The sequence below is a fragment of the Dermacentor albipictus genome, chromosome 1, assembly GCF_038994185.2.
Source record: "Dermacentor albipictus isolate Rhodes 1998 colony chromosome 1, USDA_Dalb.pri_finalv2, whole genome shotgun sequence".
NCBI classification, from domain to species: Eukaryota; Metazoa; Arthropoda; class Arachnida; order Ixodida; family Ixodidae; genus Dermacentor; species Dermacentor albipictus.
The window spans coordinates 331,961,167-331,978,200 of NC_091821.1; the positions used below are offsets into that span (position 1 = coordinate 331,961,167).

Sequence of the window (17,034 nt, forward strand, 5' to 3'; positions counted from 1 at the left end):
TTGTGCCTATTCTTTATGTTGTGCGAATCATTGCGCTATCACCATGTGGATCGAGTCGTGTTGGCGTACACAAACAGCAAACTTCAAGGTCATTGTTTTATGCCTTGGTGGCATTAAAGGGTGCTAACCTTCAAAGCTCTTTGGAACCATTGGAATACCGCTTCAAATGTTACGCTGCATTTGGCTTCCTGCTTACGTCATATGGCCCGCCGTGGTGGCTCAGCGGCTATGGCATTCTGTTGCTGAGCAAGAAGTCGCAGGTTCGATGCCCTGGCACATCACGCGATCTTTCTTTCCTTCCTGCTTTCTTTCTTTTCGCCGGTCAGCTTGTAAAACGGGTTTTTTCGACCATTCAAGCCAAACCTCGCCCGCGCGGCGGCTCTCAGTTGCAACGACGGAGTAGCGCGAATCCTCACGGCCATAAAAGAGGACCAAATATCAGGGGAGACCGCACACCCGAGCGAGGTAGTATATTACGATAGAGGGCAGCTGCGAAGTTGAGAGTGTTCCTGCAACACTACGTCCCTAGCCTTTCCCGCGTCTCCACTCCGTTAAAAATCTTTTGCCGATGCTTTTAACAGAGTACAGGGTATACAGAGTACAGAGTACTCCGCTTACAGAGTATAGGACCATCGAAGATGAAAGGTGCAATACCCACGTTTTCCCAAGCTATAGAGAGCGAACCCATTCACAGGATTGCGGGTGTCAAAAAAAGATTAAGAAAAATGTGTCTTCGCGTGATAAGGTCTGTACGACTAGCCATATAGTATCCCGGATGTTGCACGGGCGCCGCGTCCTTCTTGAAACGCGCTCGCGTTTGCAAGTGGTGAGGGGAAGCGAGCGAACATCCGCGTCTGCAAGAGCCTTGAGAAGAACGCGGAAAACGGTCGACAGGCTCTGCCCATGTCCAACTAATAAAAGCTCGGTGCTTACATTAAAAAAGGGGACATTGCCGCTGCCACGCAAGCGCTTTCAGCCGCCTGCGTACAACGTTTCACTTGAGAAGGGTTGAAATCCGGGCGAGTTGGTACATACTTGAAGGAAAAAAACCAGTCAAAAAACACAAAGGACAAGAAGAGAGGTTCACACCACAATGACTGGACTATCAACAGCGCTTTATTAGAATCGGTGTAGTCCCAGCAAGGCCTACAGAGGATGCGGAACCGCATCATCACTAATCACAGTGTTTTTTGACTAGTTTTTTCCACTAGGTTTTCAACGTTTCACTGCTTGCGAATCTTTCGTCTCTACGACATCAGTGCGGGCACTGTAGAACGCGTGCCTGCAGTGCATCAAATCCATGTGCACCACTGGCGAGTCGTTCAGTAATACCCGAGTATTCATGCAATAAAATAAACAAAAACAACGGGCTGTCTAAAGTCTTCGTAAACGAATAATATTTAAAGAAAAGCCCGAACTCGGAGAAGTTCTCGCTTTGTGTCAACTTCGCGATATTTTTTTTTCATTTGTTCCGGAAAGCTAAGCTTAACGGTGAAGCTAATAAACATGTGACATGCGCGGTCTACATGCACACGGAAAGCGCGCAGAAAAGTATTTCACACTGCTAGCCTAAGTGGCTTGTACGTGATAGTGGTCAAGTTCGTCAATTTCGCAAACTTCTCAAAGCTTGGCACTGAGCGAAACCCACTTCAGGCCATTCTTCCCTAGAGAGGAAACCTCTTCTTTTTTTTTCCTTTCTTATTTTTGTTGACGAAGTTCACTCAGGTACAATTGATGTTTTTGAGTGTGCTTTTCTAAAATCCAGTATCGATATATCTGCGGAAACTATAACAATTTCAAGATAGTTAGTTATTCGATCTTTGCAAACGAACTATTAAATAAAAAAATTGTTCTAAAGCTTCTTTTGGTTGCTGCTAACACCGTACAACTGCTTTCATCTGCACAGAAGGCTTAACTTTATTTTTAAGCGTGGCGCATGATATCTTGGACACAGTGTATATAGACGGTACGTGAAAACGCCTGCGCATCTTATTGTTTATGCGTTTACACTTATATTTTATGCTTGGAACTAGATATGGAGTACAGGAGAGGAAGAAATAGCGAGGTTAGCCAGTATAAATATCGGCTGGTTACCCTAGTGTGAAAAAATATTAAAAAGAATTAAAAATGATCCCACGTCCTCGCATTAGAGCATCGCACGCATAATGCGAAGCTGTGGGATCGTTCCCCATCTGCGGCAAGTAGCTTTTTTAATCCACTTTTATTGCCACTAATTTATCAGTTTCTTTAATTAAATTAGCAAGTACAAGTAATTTCGTCTATGTTTTCCTTGGTGTCATTGTTTGTTGGCTTGTCATGACATGATTAACTTGAGACCCATGTATCCTAAACATTTGTGGCCTTCTGTACGTGGCAAAGGAAAGGAAACAAGAAATGCAAGCACAAAAACGAATGATTTCGCTTTAGTTATGAGAGTTTCAAGCCCGGCAGCCCTGCCGGAAGCGAAGTTCACCGTCACTTTTGTGGAACTGAGTCTATGAAACTGACGCGTAACGTATTATACCAAGAAAGGTAAAATTAAGTTATGGGGTTTTACGTGCGAAAACCATGATCTGATTATGAGGCACACCGTAGGTGGTGGGGAGGGGGATCCGGAATAATTTGAATCCCCTGGGGTTCTTTAACATGCACCCAAAGCACCCAAATCTAAATACACGGATGTTTTCGCATTTTGCCCCCATCGAAAAGAGAAAAAGAACAGCCATTCCACTCTGTGAAGATGGAATGGCTTCGAAAGTTGACCACTGTCAAAGCTCTCAAACGAAAAGCAAAGTGATTTCGCTGTCATTCCATCTTGACAGAGTGGAATGGTTCTCATTTCGTTCAGCATCGCGGGAACGTTCTTCGTCAGTGGTCGTTTCGTGCCGGCGCCGCTTACATTCTTGTTACTGTTCCCTCCGGTGCTCCTCGTACGCATGTTGTTCTTCGGGTGTACGAACTATACGTGTCCGCCACTTCGACAACGCAGCTGTTTTTAGCGCCGATACCTCTCCTGCTTATATACTGCGATAACCTTGACGTCACGCTATTGTTTACGGCAAGCGTCCTAATCTGTTCCGCATTTTTACATCTGCGCCGCCGCAGTGCACCCGGATGGGTTTGTTAGAAATCGCTAAATCCGATTCCGTTGCCGGATGTCGAAAAAACTAAGGGTTAGTCATATACAGATTTCACTGTAAAAAACTTATTATAACAGCTTCACGGTATCTGAGAATTTCAAACTAAATGCAGCACTTGTCATGTACTTTGTGAGTGCCGGCTACAAACTACCATAAATAATGCCCGCATAACTAATGCAATCTCCCTAGCGGACTTTTGGTTAGCGCACGGTACTTTTAAGACAACGAAAGAGCGCTTGTTATAAGCAAACCGTATCCGCGCATGTATTCGGGCGTAATATTATCGCAAATATAGGGTACATTGCTGCGTTAGCTGTAAAAGAAAACATTATCACCGAAACGTTGAGACAGAAATTGAGAAAGAACAAATAAATAAAAAGATAGAAGCTGAGGTATAGATACACGTCACAGGGCGGTAAACATGCTTCAACGCCAGTTGGCCTTGATCGTTTCACGAAAGAAGCTGAAAAATCCTCTTAGTAGATGTATGAACAAGGGCATTGTGAACGACTTTTAGCTCCAGTGACTTCTGCACTCTCGCATGGTAGAGGGGCTGAGAAAAAAAAAAAAACAACATATGTCTCGTATAGTCAGAACTAACAACACGCCTCACTCAAGATTGGCTTAACTATTCTGATGCGATGCTTTTTCAGTTCGGACGCATTCACGTACCTGCTTTCTATCACAACTGCTTTTTATTTTAGCCTTCTGACCTTTAACTTTGGCTATGAGGAATGCCTTCACGTACCACATCAACCTATGCAAGGTGTCCCAGCTAAGTTTATCCGAGGTGTCAAAATATTCATGTGCGCAAGGGAGAACGTGATAAGAGCATGTTGTTGATCTCAGTATTGGAGCAAACAAAAAATGATTGCATTCTGTTCAGCTGCGTAATTTGTCAATGAAATTAATCAACTTCGCAGGTATTAAAGCTAGAGAAAGAGTTCTCATGAGCAAGCTGTAGAGCGCTCTAAGAAACTTCCTTGTTTTTTTCAAGCGCTCTCGCGAACTGAAACAAGAAAAACAACTTAATTCATCTATCGCCGGCACCGATTGGTCGCATCACGCTAAATTTCAGCTTTTGAAATGTATAGTCTGCACACTACAGTCCGGAAGATACGGCACTTGTACAATGAACCACGCCCACCGATGAGCGGTGTCGGGCAAGAAGTGCAATGGCTGACATACCTTTGCGAGATTAAGTCCCGCTGTTTGCGAACGAGTGCCTTCTCTTTTGCAGATAACGCATGTTAACGTTAAGAGGAAGGGTTCACTCATGATAACATGTTTGCCTTGTGGGCACGTCAGGCGGCGTCTGCGAACAAAGCGCAGATAGCCGTGACTCAGTATGTGGTCCCTGCACGAATATTACTTAGTCACGAATCCGTGTACAAGCGGAAAACGAGATATGCCATTCCAGGACAGTCGAAAACGTTTTTCTTCGGTCGGCTGTATATACACAGTACGCCGCTAAATCTATTAATTGTAAATTACCCGCTGGCTGTACCAAAGAATCACGTGTGTGGTAGTGGCTTGCAAATGAGCTAATTGTATCCGCACGCGCAGGGATTAGTCCCTAACCCTTTAAAGCACGGTATCTCGATATGGAGACACCGCTTACTTTTGAGTATTCCGACTAGTGTCGACCCTATAAAGACTTTGACCATGGCTCTGAATGCAAATGTAACCTCCCGTTAACCAAAACTATTTCATAAGTGACCTAGCTGCGTAGAGTAATGCAAAACAACAGTATTCTAAGAAGTGCACTACCGAGTATAACGAAAAGCTAAGCGTGTTTATCTGTATCACTGGTGTTCATTAGCGTTCTTTTTTGCCATCAGAAAGCCATCGACTCATTACGATCAGTACCTCCACTCATAACGAATATTTAAGTTCTTTTCTTGATATGACGCATTGTCATCCATGAGAGGTCAATACTTGTAATCAATAACTTTTGAAATTATGACGAATTGACTGACATGGCTTTAATGTTCATGCTACATGTTCAGTTTCTTTCTGCGAAGTTTGTGCTGTGCTTCTAGAAAAATGTAGATTTGGAGGTGTTCAGAACACTAAGTCATAATTTGTGACTGAAGAGGCTAACATTTCTTGCAGTTCTGTGAAGGCTCGGGGCCTATTTGAACAAACTTATTTTTTAAGAAAGTATTGCTGAGAAACTGCACGAGAGAAGCTGCCAGCGATTTTAGCAGCTGATATTTAAAAGAGTCAAAGATTAATGTGTCGCGATCAGGAAACAGCGTTATACGTCGTATCAGCCGCAATTTCACCCCTCGCAAGTAAAACAAATATTGAAGATTTTTATGCGACTGTATACTAACGAAGTAGTCTCCCTGTAGAAAGGCTTGTACTGTGGTCTGCTCATGCCACGGGAAGAAAGAATAGCAGAGAGGCGCCGTACAGCGTCATTCCGAGCGTGAAAGAAGCCCGCAAATACACGCAAAATTGCCGCGCGACTGGGCGCTCGAGGCAATTTGCATGTATTCGCAGGCTTCTTTCACACCCGGAAAAACACCTTTATGTACTACGTATCGCGCAATATAAAGCTGTATGGGGAGTTTTTCATGTTTCTCTACAGTTTTCTCGTTGACAGCTTTAATCTAATTAAAAATTTGAGAAGTTGATTAATTTATTAAGACTAATTATGTAGTTAGGTGGAATGAAAAAAAAAAATAATCTGGGTAATTCCAAGCGACGGCAAACAACATTACCTTGGTTCTATCCAGCTGCGTCGCACTGGCATATTTTTTCTAATGTTTGGCTCAAGTTACGTGGGACACCTTGTATACTTGTACGCGCGCAGCGGCTGAACGGAGCTCGTGAATTATCGCTCCTTGCTGCATTCGCCCCTTGTAAAGATCGACATAGACTTGCTGTGTGGTCACCTTGGACTACTTGGCCTGTTTCCATCTTACCTCCGCATAACCTATATATATCCCCGAGACTATGGGCGATACACAATCAAGGTCATCTCAATCGATCAGTATAGTATCCCAAGCAGTCTCAATCTCAGGTAGAATTGTATACGACCTACACTGATACATAGTCATATTTCGATTGCCCGATGGGCTGTTAGAGTTGATCCGCACAAGCCTAAGAATTGAAAACGCCTTTTTTTTTTTCTATATGGAACGTGGGAAGTCGTCGCTTGCGATTGCAATATAAGCTAAAACAGAGAAGTTGCGTGCAGAAGTTGCGTGGACCTTGCGTAGGCGACTACGGGAAGCAAGATGCGTCCGCAGTCTTTTCGGGCATCACACGTTATCTTTTTTTTCGAACTCACCGTGGGATTGCGTTCCCTCGTCGTCGCCACCGAGTGCCGCTGACGTGACCAGCTGCAGAGCGCAGCAGAGGACGAGGGCGACCACCAAGACGAGCTCCCGCATTGTTCCGGATATTGCTGCCGGCTGTCACAGTCGGAAGGGAAGGTAGCTGCTGGCTCGCCTTGGCCGCTGGCGATCTAGTGGAACCCTTCGTGCACGGTCGTCAGCCACACCACGCTGTGGCGCGTTCGGACTCGTGCGAGCTTTGAAAAAGTGCGCGCTCCTCCTCGTCCTGGCCTCCTCCTCTTCCTTCGTCCGCGTCTCGAGCGAAGGAGGAGGAGCAAAGCCGCCACGCAACGGCTCACGTGACCACCGTCCGCCAATCGCGCGAGCGCAATGCGTGGGAGGGCGCGAGGGCTCTTTTGCCTCCACTCCGCTGTCTCGTTACGGACTGGTATTCTCGTTTCTTTCTGTTCCCGTTGTAGCGGATTTCTATCTTGTCGGCAGACCCTTGTAACGATAGCTACCTGTCCGCCCCTTTCCAAGGGCCCAAGTAAACGTACAGTACGCGCGCGTCTATCGCAGCTTTTTTTATTTTCTTCCCCATTCTTTCGCATTAGTTGAAAAAAAAAAAGACAAAAAAGTTTTCCCGCGCTATGTTGAAATTATACGATGGTAGCGGAAATCTAGCCCTATTTTGGAAAGCGGCGAGGCGAAAGTTTATATACTTTGGGCCGTACGCTTCACTCAAGCTAGGAACATATCTTTTTTTTTCGGCTGAAGGTCGGCAGGCAAAACCAAAAACGAATCCAAAAATAAAAGGTCGGTGTCGAAAATCAAAGAAAGAAAAAGAGAACAACGACAACAAGAAAATGAAATAAAAATGAAAGAAAGAAAAGAAACACACAAACGAGCCGACACCTCTGTGCGACAATGCTTGCTAGCGCTTTGACTTCGTTTCCGACACTATAGCGAAGAAAATGTTCTCAAACAATACGGGCGTGGACAATGCGCGCTCAGTTTACTGCGGATTGAATTCGCACCTGCTTCCAAATGAAAAGGTAGAAAGCATCGCAATGTGTTACAAGAGATGACGATTTGGACAAAGGACCACTTGTAAAATGAAGTAGTTCTCACTCTCTCTGTGCATCCCAATTCGGTTTGTGCTCATCTCTCTCTTCCAAAGCGAAATAGTTTAAAGAAAACAGTGTTGTTTTCACAAGCAAGGGCAATACCGTCGTCCTGAATTAGGCACCCTTAGTGACTTCAAACTACGTATGTACTGCACCGAACGGTCTCGCAGTCTGTTCGTCGGGGCATAGCTTAACAGAGAGTTTTCGCATACCGGTACCGCTGTCCGCCCCCTGCCAGATGTCCAAGCGTGATGATCTGCGTCACCTGCATCCGCGGCGATGGTGGTAGGGCAAAGCTAAAACTTCGGCCAAAATTCAGCGCGAGGGCGAGTGTGGGAGCTCTGCGTCACTTGTCGTGTTCAAAATATTTATATTTTTCGAAGGCGGATATGTGAAAACGAATCCTAGGCTACATATAGCTTATGAACGCACGTGTTATTCATCAGTTTTATCTGTCTATTCTGTCTTTGGCTTCACTCTCTGTTGACTTCGCATGGACGTACTGACAGAAATTCTGTGCCTCAGTTGCTCTCGTTCTTCTTGCGTGTAACACGATTATCAATACAATTAGTACTACTATAAGAAGATGCAAGCTGTAACGATGGTATATGTGTAACTATTCCTTCGACATGAGAAAACATTGATGACACAACCTTGACATAATGTTCTCTTGTGGTGTCCACAATGTTCCTTCGCATTATCGTTGCATCGTTGAGCCGTACTTTCGGTCAATAATTAAAAACACAAAGAAATGCCAAATTCAGGGCAAACAGTGCAACAGGCTGCAGAGAGGCTGAGATTGCTGAGCGGGAGTTTCCGAACGGAGGAGAGTACAGGAAAGGGGTGGACGGAGGAGAGTACGGGAGAGGGGAGAAAGTGGATGTGGGAGGGGGGAGAGACAGAGAGGGGCAGAAGGTTTTTATTTGCGCCCCACAAAATCGGCTGTGGGTCTGGGTCACTGGGTCAAGCCTAGGTGAGCTTCGCGGCAATATAACCCAATTTCTGCTTGCCGCCGCGGCCCCCTCCGCCGCTCATTCCTGCTACCTGCGCCTTCATTGTCGTTGCTTCTCCTCACTTATAACTACTCCAGGCCCAGCGGCCTTTAACTTCTCCAAGTGCTTACGAGGCACATGCTCTCCCAATTAATTTGCTCTGATTCGCTTGGGCCGATGTTTTTCTCTGTCTCTCTCTCTCTTGAGGATAAGATATGGGCAAGAGGAGTTACCGAGAGAGAGGGAGAGTGAATGCTGGAAGTATCACGTATACTGTAAACGTAGTCAACGGAATGCGTTTCGTGCCACTTATTGTTAACCAGGATCAATAAGTAATCACGGTTGTTTCAGCTGCTCGGATAAATATAATGGCCTTGCAACGTCCTTTACTTTAGCCTATATATATATATATATATATATATATATATATATATATATATATATATATATATATGCGATGTGTGGATATGGAGGTTACTCCCCTGTTCCGGCATGTCAAACTACAGTTCGTTCCCTTTCCCTATTCTCTTCCCTGAGTTCTAGACTTCGGGCCTTCTTGAATTTCTTTTAATTTTTTCAATGGGCCTGTTGTCGCTGATACTATTCGTCACTACAATGAGTTCAACATCACGATATTGTTTGACATTTGCTCTTTCGAACAATTATAGTCTAAGAACATTTTTTGTAAATACGGATCTTGTTCTAAATGTTAGGGTTCAACGAAGATGTCGCACCTCTCGCCGAAGAGACAGCCAGAACCTCCGACGAGAAATTAATTGCCCTTCGTTTTTTTAGAATCTCTCAGCAGTTATTTATTTTTATTTAATCTCACGGTTAGCATTTATTTACTTAACCGTTTACTTAAAGGTCACGTGAAATTAAAGCTTAAAGGACAACTCCGGCGTTTCTTTAACCATATCTGGATATTGTCATTTTTAAATGGCATTGACAGTCCTGTCACCGGTAGGGTGGTTCAGTTTGTTTAGAAATCCATCAATAACTTTAAATAACCAATAAACGAGATACCAAAACCTAAATGGGTAGCAGCTTCCTGTGACGTCACGATGAGTCAGTGATGTGAGATCCTACACTACCATAATGCACGCAGAACGCGTGCTAAACATGCAGTACACATAGTGCTAACACCAAAGAAAAGCCTGACCACACAGAGAACTTCTACAGAGTTTCCAAACTAGACAGCGGCGATTTAAGCAACGATTTTAGCGACAGTGGTGGTGTCGTCTCTGACTTCACAAACACAGGGGGGCCAGTAGAAGGTAATGAGTCGGGAACACGCCCAATCTTTAAAATTCATTTTCAGGAAAACTAAATGACTTGCAGCTATATAGTTTGGTACAGATGATGAGAGTCCAAAAGTAAACATATATTAGGAATTTTATTAAGATTAGTGGACATCAAAAAGTAGCCGGAGTTGCCCTTTAAAATTAAATTGTGGGTTTTTACGTGCCCAAACCACGATTTCATTGTGAGGCACGCCGTAGTGGGGGGCTCCGGAAATTTGGGTCAGCTGGGGTTCTTTAACGTGCACCTAAATCTAAGTACCACGGTTGTTTTCGCATTTCGCCCCAATCGAAATGCGGCCGCCGTGGCCGGGATTTGATCCCGTGAGTGAAAGCTTTAGGAGGTAGTAATATCTACATAAGTTTTGTTGCGAGGAAATAGAAATAAACGAAAAATTGAATCTGTGCATTCAAGTGTGTGCATTAACATTCTTTCAATCTGTATATCACGAGAATGAATTTAAAATTCTATTTTATTCGAGGTGCGCCAGATACGTGACGTATGCTCGTATGCTGAGTTCTGGGAACGTGGCGCGTTTGACAGCTCCCTAAACACCGATGTCACACCACACTTCCAATGTATCGCGCAAAAAGAGCTCGCGTTTCGTGTTTTTTCCATAATATCTATCTATCTATCTATCTATCTATCTATCTATCTATCTATCTATCTATCTATCTATCTATCTATCTATCTATCTATCTATATATATATATATATATGTATATATATATATATATATATATATATATATATATATATATATATATATATATATATATATATATATATATATATATATTTCTTCCAGCTGGCGGGATCGCGCTCGCCTCCGGGAGATTTAGACAGACAGACAGACAGACAGACAGACAGACAGACAGACAGACAGACAGACAGACAGACAGACAGACAGACAGACAGACCGACAGACAGACAGACAGACAGACAGACAGACAGACAGACAGACAGACAGACAGACAGACAGACAGACAGACGGTCGGACGGACGGACGGACGGACGGACGGATAGATAGATAGATAGATAGATAGATAGATAGATAGATAGATAGATAGATAGATAGATAGATAGATAGATAGATAGATAGATAGATAGATAGATAGATAGATAGATAGATAGATAGATATTATGGAAAAAACACGAAACGCGAGCTCTTTTTGCGCGATACATTGGAAGTGTGGTGTGACATCGGTGTTTAGGGAGCTGTCAAATATATGATAGATCGCGCTCGTGTTGATCTGTTATAAGGTTAACTTGATCTAAAAAGCTAGACCGTTCGAGGTTTAGAAAACTGACACGACTGTGCCTATTTGTTAGGAAGGTTCATTCCCGGCGCTAAACCTATCTCGCGTGTTAGGATGCTCACAATAGACTGCGCGACCTTCGAATGCACGCCTGCAAGACGTGCAAAATGAGGGACCAAATCGACCCAGCTTATCGCGAACACTGAGCTGTCTGACATTTCGCAGCGAACCTCGGTGCAACGTAAGCACTGTTAGGAGAATCTCCGCGGTATGCCAGCAAACCACCACTTGAAGTTATCTTGCCTTTTAAGTCCGCGAGCCGAAGCTTAGGAATGTCAAAATCAAATGTACTTGTTTAGGCAGCACGAAACGTAGTTTTTTGTTCTTTCAATTTGGTGTACAGGTTTATGCATGATGTATATTAATATATATATAATAGAATAATAGATATAATATATAATATATTATATTAAAATGTATAATATAATATAATATAATATAATATAATATAATATAATATAATATAATATAATATAATATAATATAATATAATATAATATAATATAATAGACATAGTACAATAATATATATAATAGAAGATAATTGGGCTGCATCAACGAACGTATGCAGTTTTCTGTATGTCATTAGCCTCAATTTTTCTTCTCTTGCCACCTAAGGCAAGAAAACGAACATTGCGCTCATTAGAAACGTTGAGTAAGAACATTTTTGGAATATGAAAGCCTAAACGGCAGCTAAAAATAGTGTACTCACCGAGTAGCAGTCCATACACTCGTCTCCATTGGTTGCTATATGATATTAGTTGCCTGTGTAACGATCCCAGCACTTCACGTCTTCAGAGTCACGCTTTTTGGTGTTCTAGCACCTATAAATGACTTATCAGGATAGGCCACAAGTTTACACCGACAGGTCGATCATTGCTTTTTTCAGGGCAGCAACGGTGCAGCATTTACGGCCGCAAGTAAAAGGGCACTGAATCTCTAAAATGGCGCTGAGATCTGAGCGTGCGACGAATACTTTAGCAATAACTCGCGCACCTGACGTCTAGACGCGTATAAAACGGTGGTGGACATGATAACGCTTTTTGGAGGGAGCAATAAGAGCTGTTTAAAAAAAAAATGACTGTGTTGTGCAAGACGTACGAAGAGTAAGCAGGAGACAGCAGCTAGAGAAAAGCCGGTGGATGTGGTTTTGCAACCCCACATAACTAACAACCTACTGAATCTATTAGTCACCAAGCAAGGAAGTCACAGCAATACCATTGCTGCTCAAGATGCCCACGCGCTTGTGCTGTATTGACACGGGCAGAGTAGATTATCTCGCCAGAAACATAACTGAGGCTCTAGAGAGACCAGATATACTTTATTCTTCGGCCCTCCCCCTACTCCCCTAAAATAAATGCAATTTATCACGCGTCGCATGTGTCTTCGGTTCTTGCTGCTGCTGGCTGACCTGTAACTCTTCCGCGGCTCTACGCCACCTCTTCTTGACGCGCATTTTCTCAGTTCACGCACGCGCAGCTGCAGTTTTCTGTATATTGTATTTTATTTCCTGTATTCCTGTACGTGTGTGCGCGCTTCAAGATGCGGTTCGAGGAATCGGCTCCTCGATGACAAATGAAGCCAGCTAGTCGAAGTCGAAGCTCCGTTCAGCGGCCTGAAGCACGTGCTCTTCCCTCCCCTCCCCCCCCCCCCCCCCCCGTCTGCGCTGCCTTAAGAATACCATGCATGAAAGCTGCCAGCTGTGGCCAGGCTCTGCTTCCAGTGGCATTACTAGGAACCATTTGTACCGCACGATTTGCATTTGTGAGGACCAGACCAGCACGCTCCCACAAGCGTGTGCTCGACGCTTCTCGCCTGTGGAACGCTCAATGAAATCGACGTTTCTAAGTTCGGCCTTTGGCTTCTTGTTCTGCAGTGGTGACAGCCAATTTGTTTAGCACTCACGCGGAGACTACTTCGCGTGGTGTGGTTGCCAACTGTGCCTTGCGTGAGAACTAAGTCGTCTCGGGAGTACTCCAGGGTTTTGTTAACGGCTGTAACTCTGCCTGCTTATGGTATTTATTTGTGTTATGCCTAGAGAGAGAGAGAGAGAAAGGGAGAGAGGGGGTAAAACAAGAAAATATCGGCAGGTTAGACAGATAGACGCGTCCGATTGGGTACCACGCCCTGCCCTTTAAAAAATTTTTTTTATGTGTTGGCTTGCTTATGGCCTCATATGTAAAGTAATTCTGAGCGGTGCTTGACATGACATAGTCCTTTATTGTTGCTAGTCCGGAAGAGCCGTTTTTGAGGCTCTAAGAGGTACGTGCAGCTGTGAAGCCTAAATGTGGCAGTCATTACCTTCTCTCTCTTTCTTCATGTTTTCCTTGTACTTTCGTTCTACGTACAGCGCCCACAATGACAACACACAAATAAATAATGGCACGCGTACGCAGAGATGTAATGTACCAGAATAAACAAAAATCTACGAAACAGATTATGATGCTTGCAGCAAGAAGGCATCGTCTTTGTGTCTGGTTCTTGTGTGCGCTTTATACGTAGATAGTGCCCAACCAACTCGCTCTGGGCACCGCCCAAGCAACCTTTTCGTTGTTTGCTTTTTTTCCTTTGTCTAGTTGTTATCCGCTGAGAAGCTTGCAGAACTATCGAGTACACCCGATGTCCACAGTTCCTCAGCCTCTGATTCTTTAACAGCAAGCTGTTCATGAAAGAACAGACGGAAATTGATAAAGTAGATTATTGGAAGATGCTATCAGGAAGAAAGCATTGTCTTGCACCAAATTACATTTTCTTTCCGTGCACGCTATTTCACCCGTCGTGAAGTTCTGAAAAAAAAAAAGAAGAAAGAGAGCGTCGGTGTGTACAAGCTGGAACAACGCCGCCCGAGTTTTTCAAATCCATTGTTTGAAAGACGAGAGTATTCTCTGAAAATTAAATTTAAAGAAATTAAGTTTTCTTAAAACCCACTACCCCTTCTCTTTCTTTCTTCATTCCTTTTGCGGTGCAGTATACGCGTTTGCGAGTCTTCCTTTGTCAATTCCCAAGTAGTGTGGATTGAAAATGAAAATAGAAAGAAAGCGAGATACCAAGTATTGGAAAATATTTGGGGAAGCGATATCGAAGCTAGGGGAAATAGATGATGCCCATTTTCCCGTTCTACGATGGTGTTGCGAAGGAGCATCCAGAAAGGAGGTGGCGTGGGTTGGACTCAGATATCAAGCTGAGGAAGTGACATGAAGGATCGTTAAGTTCATCGCGGTATTGAACTATTGCGTAACGTCATCATCTGTTAGGGAGGAAAAAAAAGTGAAAGACGTGGTCTCGGTAACTCGACTTTGCAGCGTCAGCTTAGGCGTGATAAGAAGGGCGACATGCGCGTAATAAATATACGGCCTACTTAGTCGTATGCGCTTACGCTTCTTCCTTTGTGTGTGTGTGTGTGTGTGTGTGTGTTTTTTTTTCTGGCACCCGAGAATGGAAGCTCTTGATCGACGTGTACCCGCCGTGGTTGCTCAGTGGCTATGGTGTTGGGCTGCTGAGCACGAGGTCGCGGGATCGAATCCCGGCCACGGCGGCCGCACTTCGATGGGGGCGAAATGCGAAAACACCCGTGTGCTTAGATTTAGGCGCACGTTAAAGAACCCCAGGTGGTCAAAATTTCCGGAGTCCTCCACTACGGCGTGCCTCATAATCAGAAAGTGGTTTTGGCACGTAAAACCCCATAATTTAATTTTTTTTTGATCGACGTGCGACAGACAGTGAACTGTCCTTATCAAACATAGAAATACTACTCTTCACACGCCCTTTCGTTCTAATGCACAGCATAGTTTTCGCAGCGGTAGCTGCTGTAGGCTTTTCCCCGTACTCGCAATGACATCATCGTCGACGGTTGTTGATGATAACGGCCCCAGGTTTGCCTCCGCGTTCCCCGCGAAGTTTGATTCACAAGTGCATTGCAGTTGGCGCAAGGTTGAATTGAACTCCAGGTGTGGTGCAGCGCCTAGCGACGTATGGAAAACGACGACGAAGCACGTTAAAAATATAGAAGCACGTGCACGGAGGCGTGCGCACCGTTCACTGTAGGCCGACGCCTCACTGCATGTGCGCTCTTGCACTGAAGAAAAAATAACGAAGACAAGCACCTACGCTTAAGCAAGCGCTACAAAAGAGCGCCCAGCGAATCAGGGGGGGATAACGCGTGGCTAAAGCAGCCTGCAGAAGGGGAATAGTACACGTCGGCAACGCAGACGCGTTGGCTTGGGTCGGACGTCATCGTTCGGGACGCCAACAGCTGTATAGGAGGGACCCGGTCGAGCGCCAACGTACGAGATCTCTTAAGGCGTGTCTTCCGATTCGGTCAACCAGCCGACAAACCATGGAGGGTCTGCGAGAGCTCGCCTCCCGTCTACGTTCGTGCAGTTCATCGAGCGACGCACCACGCCAGCTTCGTAGGGCACCGGCCAAACTGTGAGTGCGCTGTGATCGTGGGTCTGAACGCTTTGTAGTGATGCTCGGCCTCACTTGTGTCCGTGTACTGCCTTAAGGGGGTATGAGCCATTGCATATTAGCTTGCTTACGGGGGTATGAGCCATTGAGAAGGTCACCGAGTTTTATTTGTACCATTCGACTACAAGCCGCGTTTCTGTACGTTGTATGCGTGATTCCAATGAATTCATGCAGTGTACACTTCACTTTACTGACTGCTTGTAACTTCTGCATTACGAGAGGGATGAGCCATTGCATTTTTGCTTGCTTAGGGGGTATGAGCCATTGCTGCTGATGATAATTTTTGTACTTTTATACCATACGACGCGTCTTCTTCAAGGCCAATGGGGGTATAAGCCACTTGAGGCTTTCGCCTTAAAACGCGGCGTCTAGTTGAGTGGTACACAAATATCATCATCAACAATGGCTCGTACCCCCGTAAACAAGAAAAGATGCAATGGCTCTTACCCCCTTAAGGGGAAAGGGCAAGCCCCATCTTTTCCATGTATTTTGGGGCATATTGTAGTGCACTTTTGTCAGCAACTGATAAAGACAGTGGCAAGATATTTATTTCATTTTGTTCAGAATTTCATCTTCTAGCCGCTGTACCAAAATTATATTAGTATACGAGAAAGGAAATTATTAGTGATTTTTTTTTACTTTCTACGCACTAATTGTGACCAAATCTTGTACATATTTTTATTTTAAAATAAACAATTTTACTCGCACGCTGATAAATTTGGTACAGTAAATTTGCACATATATGTACTGTATGCACAGAAGAAATCAGCTTGATATCTATTGTCATTTCGAAAATAATAGTACCGACGTAACAACTCGGGGACTTCAACTCGGGGACTTCAACTTTCCAACTATAGATTGGAGTAACGTTGCCTCATGTCTAACACAAACAAACATGGCTAGCGAATTTTTAAACATTTGCTTGCTGTTCGGTCTATCGCAGCTTGTTACTAAACCTACGCGAATAACTCAACACTCATCAAATATCCTAGATCTCGTCTTAGCGTCGCACCCCGATAAGATGCCTCCTCTTACGTACGTCAGTGGTCTTAGCGATCACACCGTCATTCACGCCACGTTTCCTTGCAATATACTCAAAAGTAAAATATCAAAGAAAGTACTAACACTATATGATAAAGCCGATTATCCAAGCATTAATCGTGAACTTTCTATCTTTCATGAGCAACTTGCCCTTACGTATCAGCAGCGGTCGACTGAGAGTAACTGGGCACTTTTCAAAACAGAAATACTGCGTTTAATAGGTCTTTACATTCCAACTATCACGATAAATGAAAGAGCGCGTTCCCCTTGGTTCAACACTACTTTAAAGCGCTTAAACAATAAGAAAAAACGATTATTTCGTGTAGCCAAATGCTCAGGTTCTTCTTCTGCCTGGGAAAA

General features: G+C 44.2%; 1 protein-coding gene and 1 long non-coding RNA gene across 2 annotated transcripts in view; one reads left to right on the forward strand and one right to left on the reverse strand.

Moving 5' to 3' along the window:
- The window catches only part of LOC135909925 (uncharacterized), a 72,588-nt gene extending 65,908 nt beyond the window's left edge, over positions 1-6,680 (reverse strand). Inside the window, exon 1 of the mRNA XM_065441937.1 lies at positions 6,442-6,680. Coding sequence (XP_065298009.1) covers positions 6,442-6,544 — 103 coding nt within the window. The 5' untranslated portion in view covers positions 6,545-6,680. The remainder of the gene's footprint in view (positions 1-6,441) is intronic.
- The window catches only part of LOC135909935 (uncharacterized), an 83,558-nt gene that overhangs the window by 9,636 nt on the left and 56,888 nt on the right, over positions 1-17,034 (forward strand). Inside the window, exon 2 of the long non-coding RNA XR_010566858.1 lies at positions 15,375-15,594. This is a non-coding gene — a long non-coding RNA (uncharacterized lncRNA). The remainder of the gene's footprint in view (positions 1-15,374; positions 15,595-17,034) is intronic.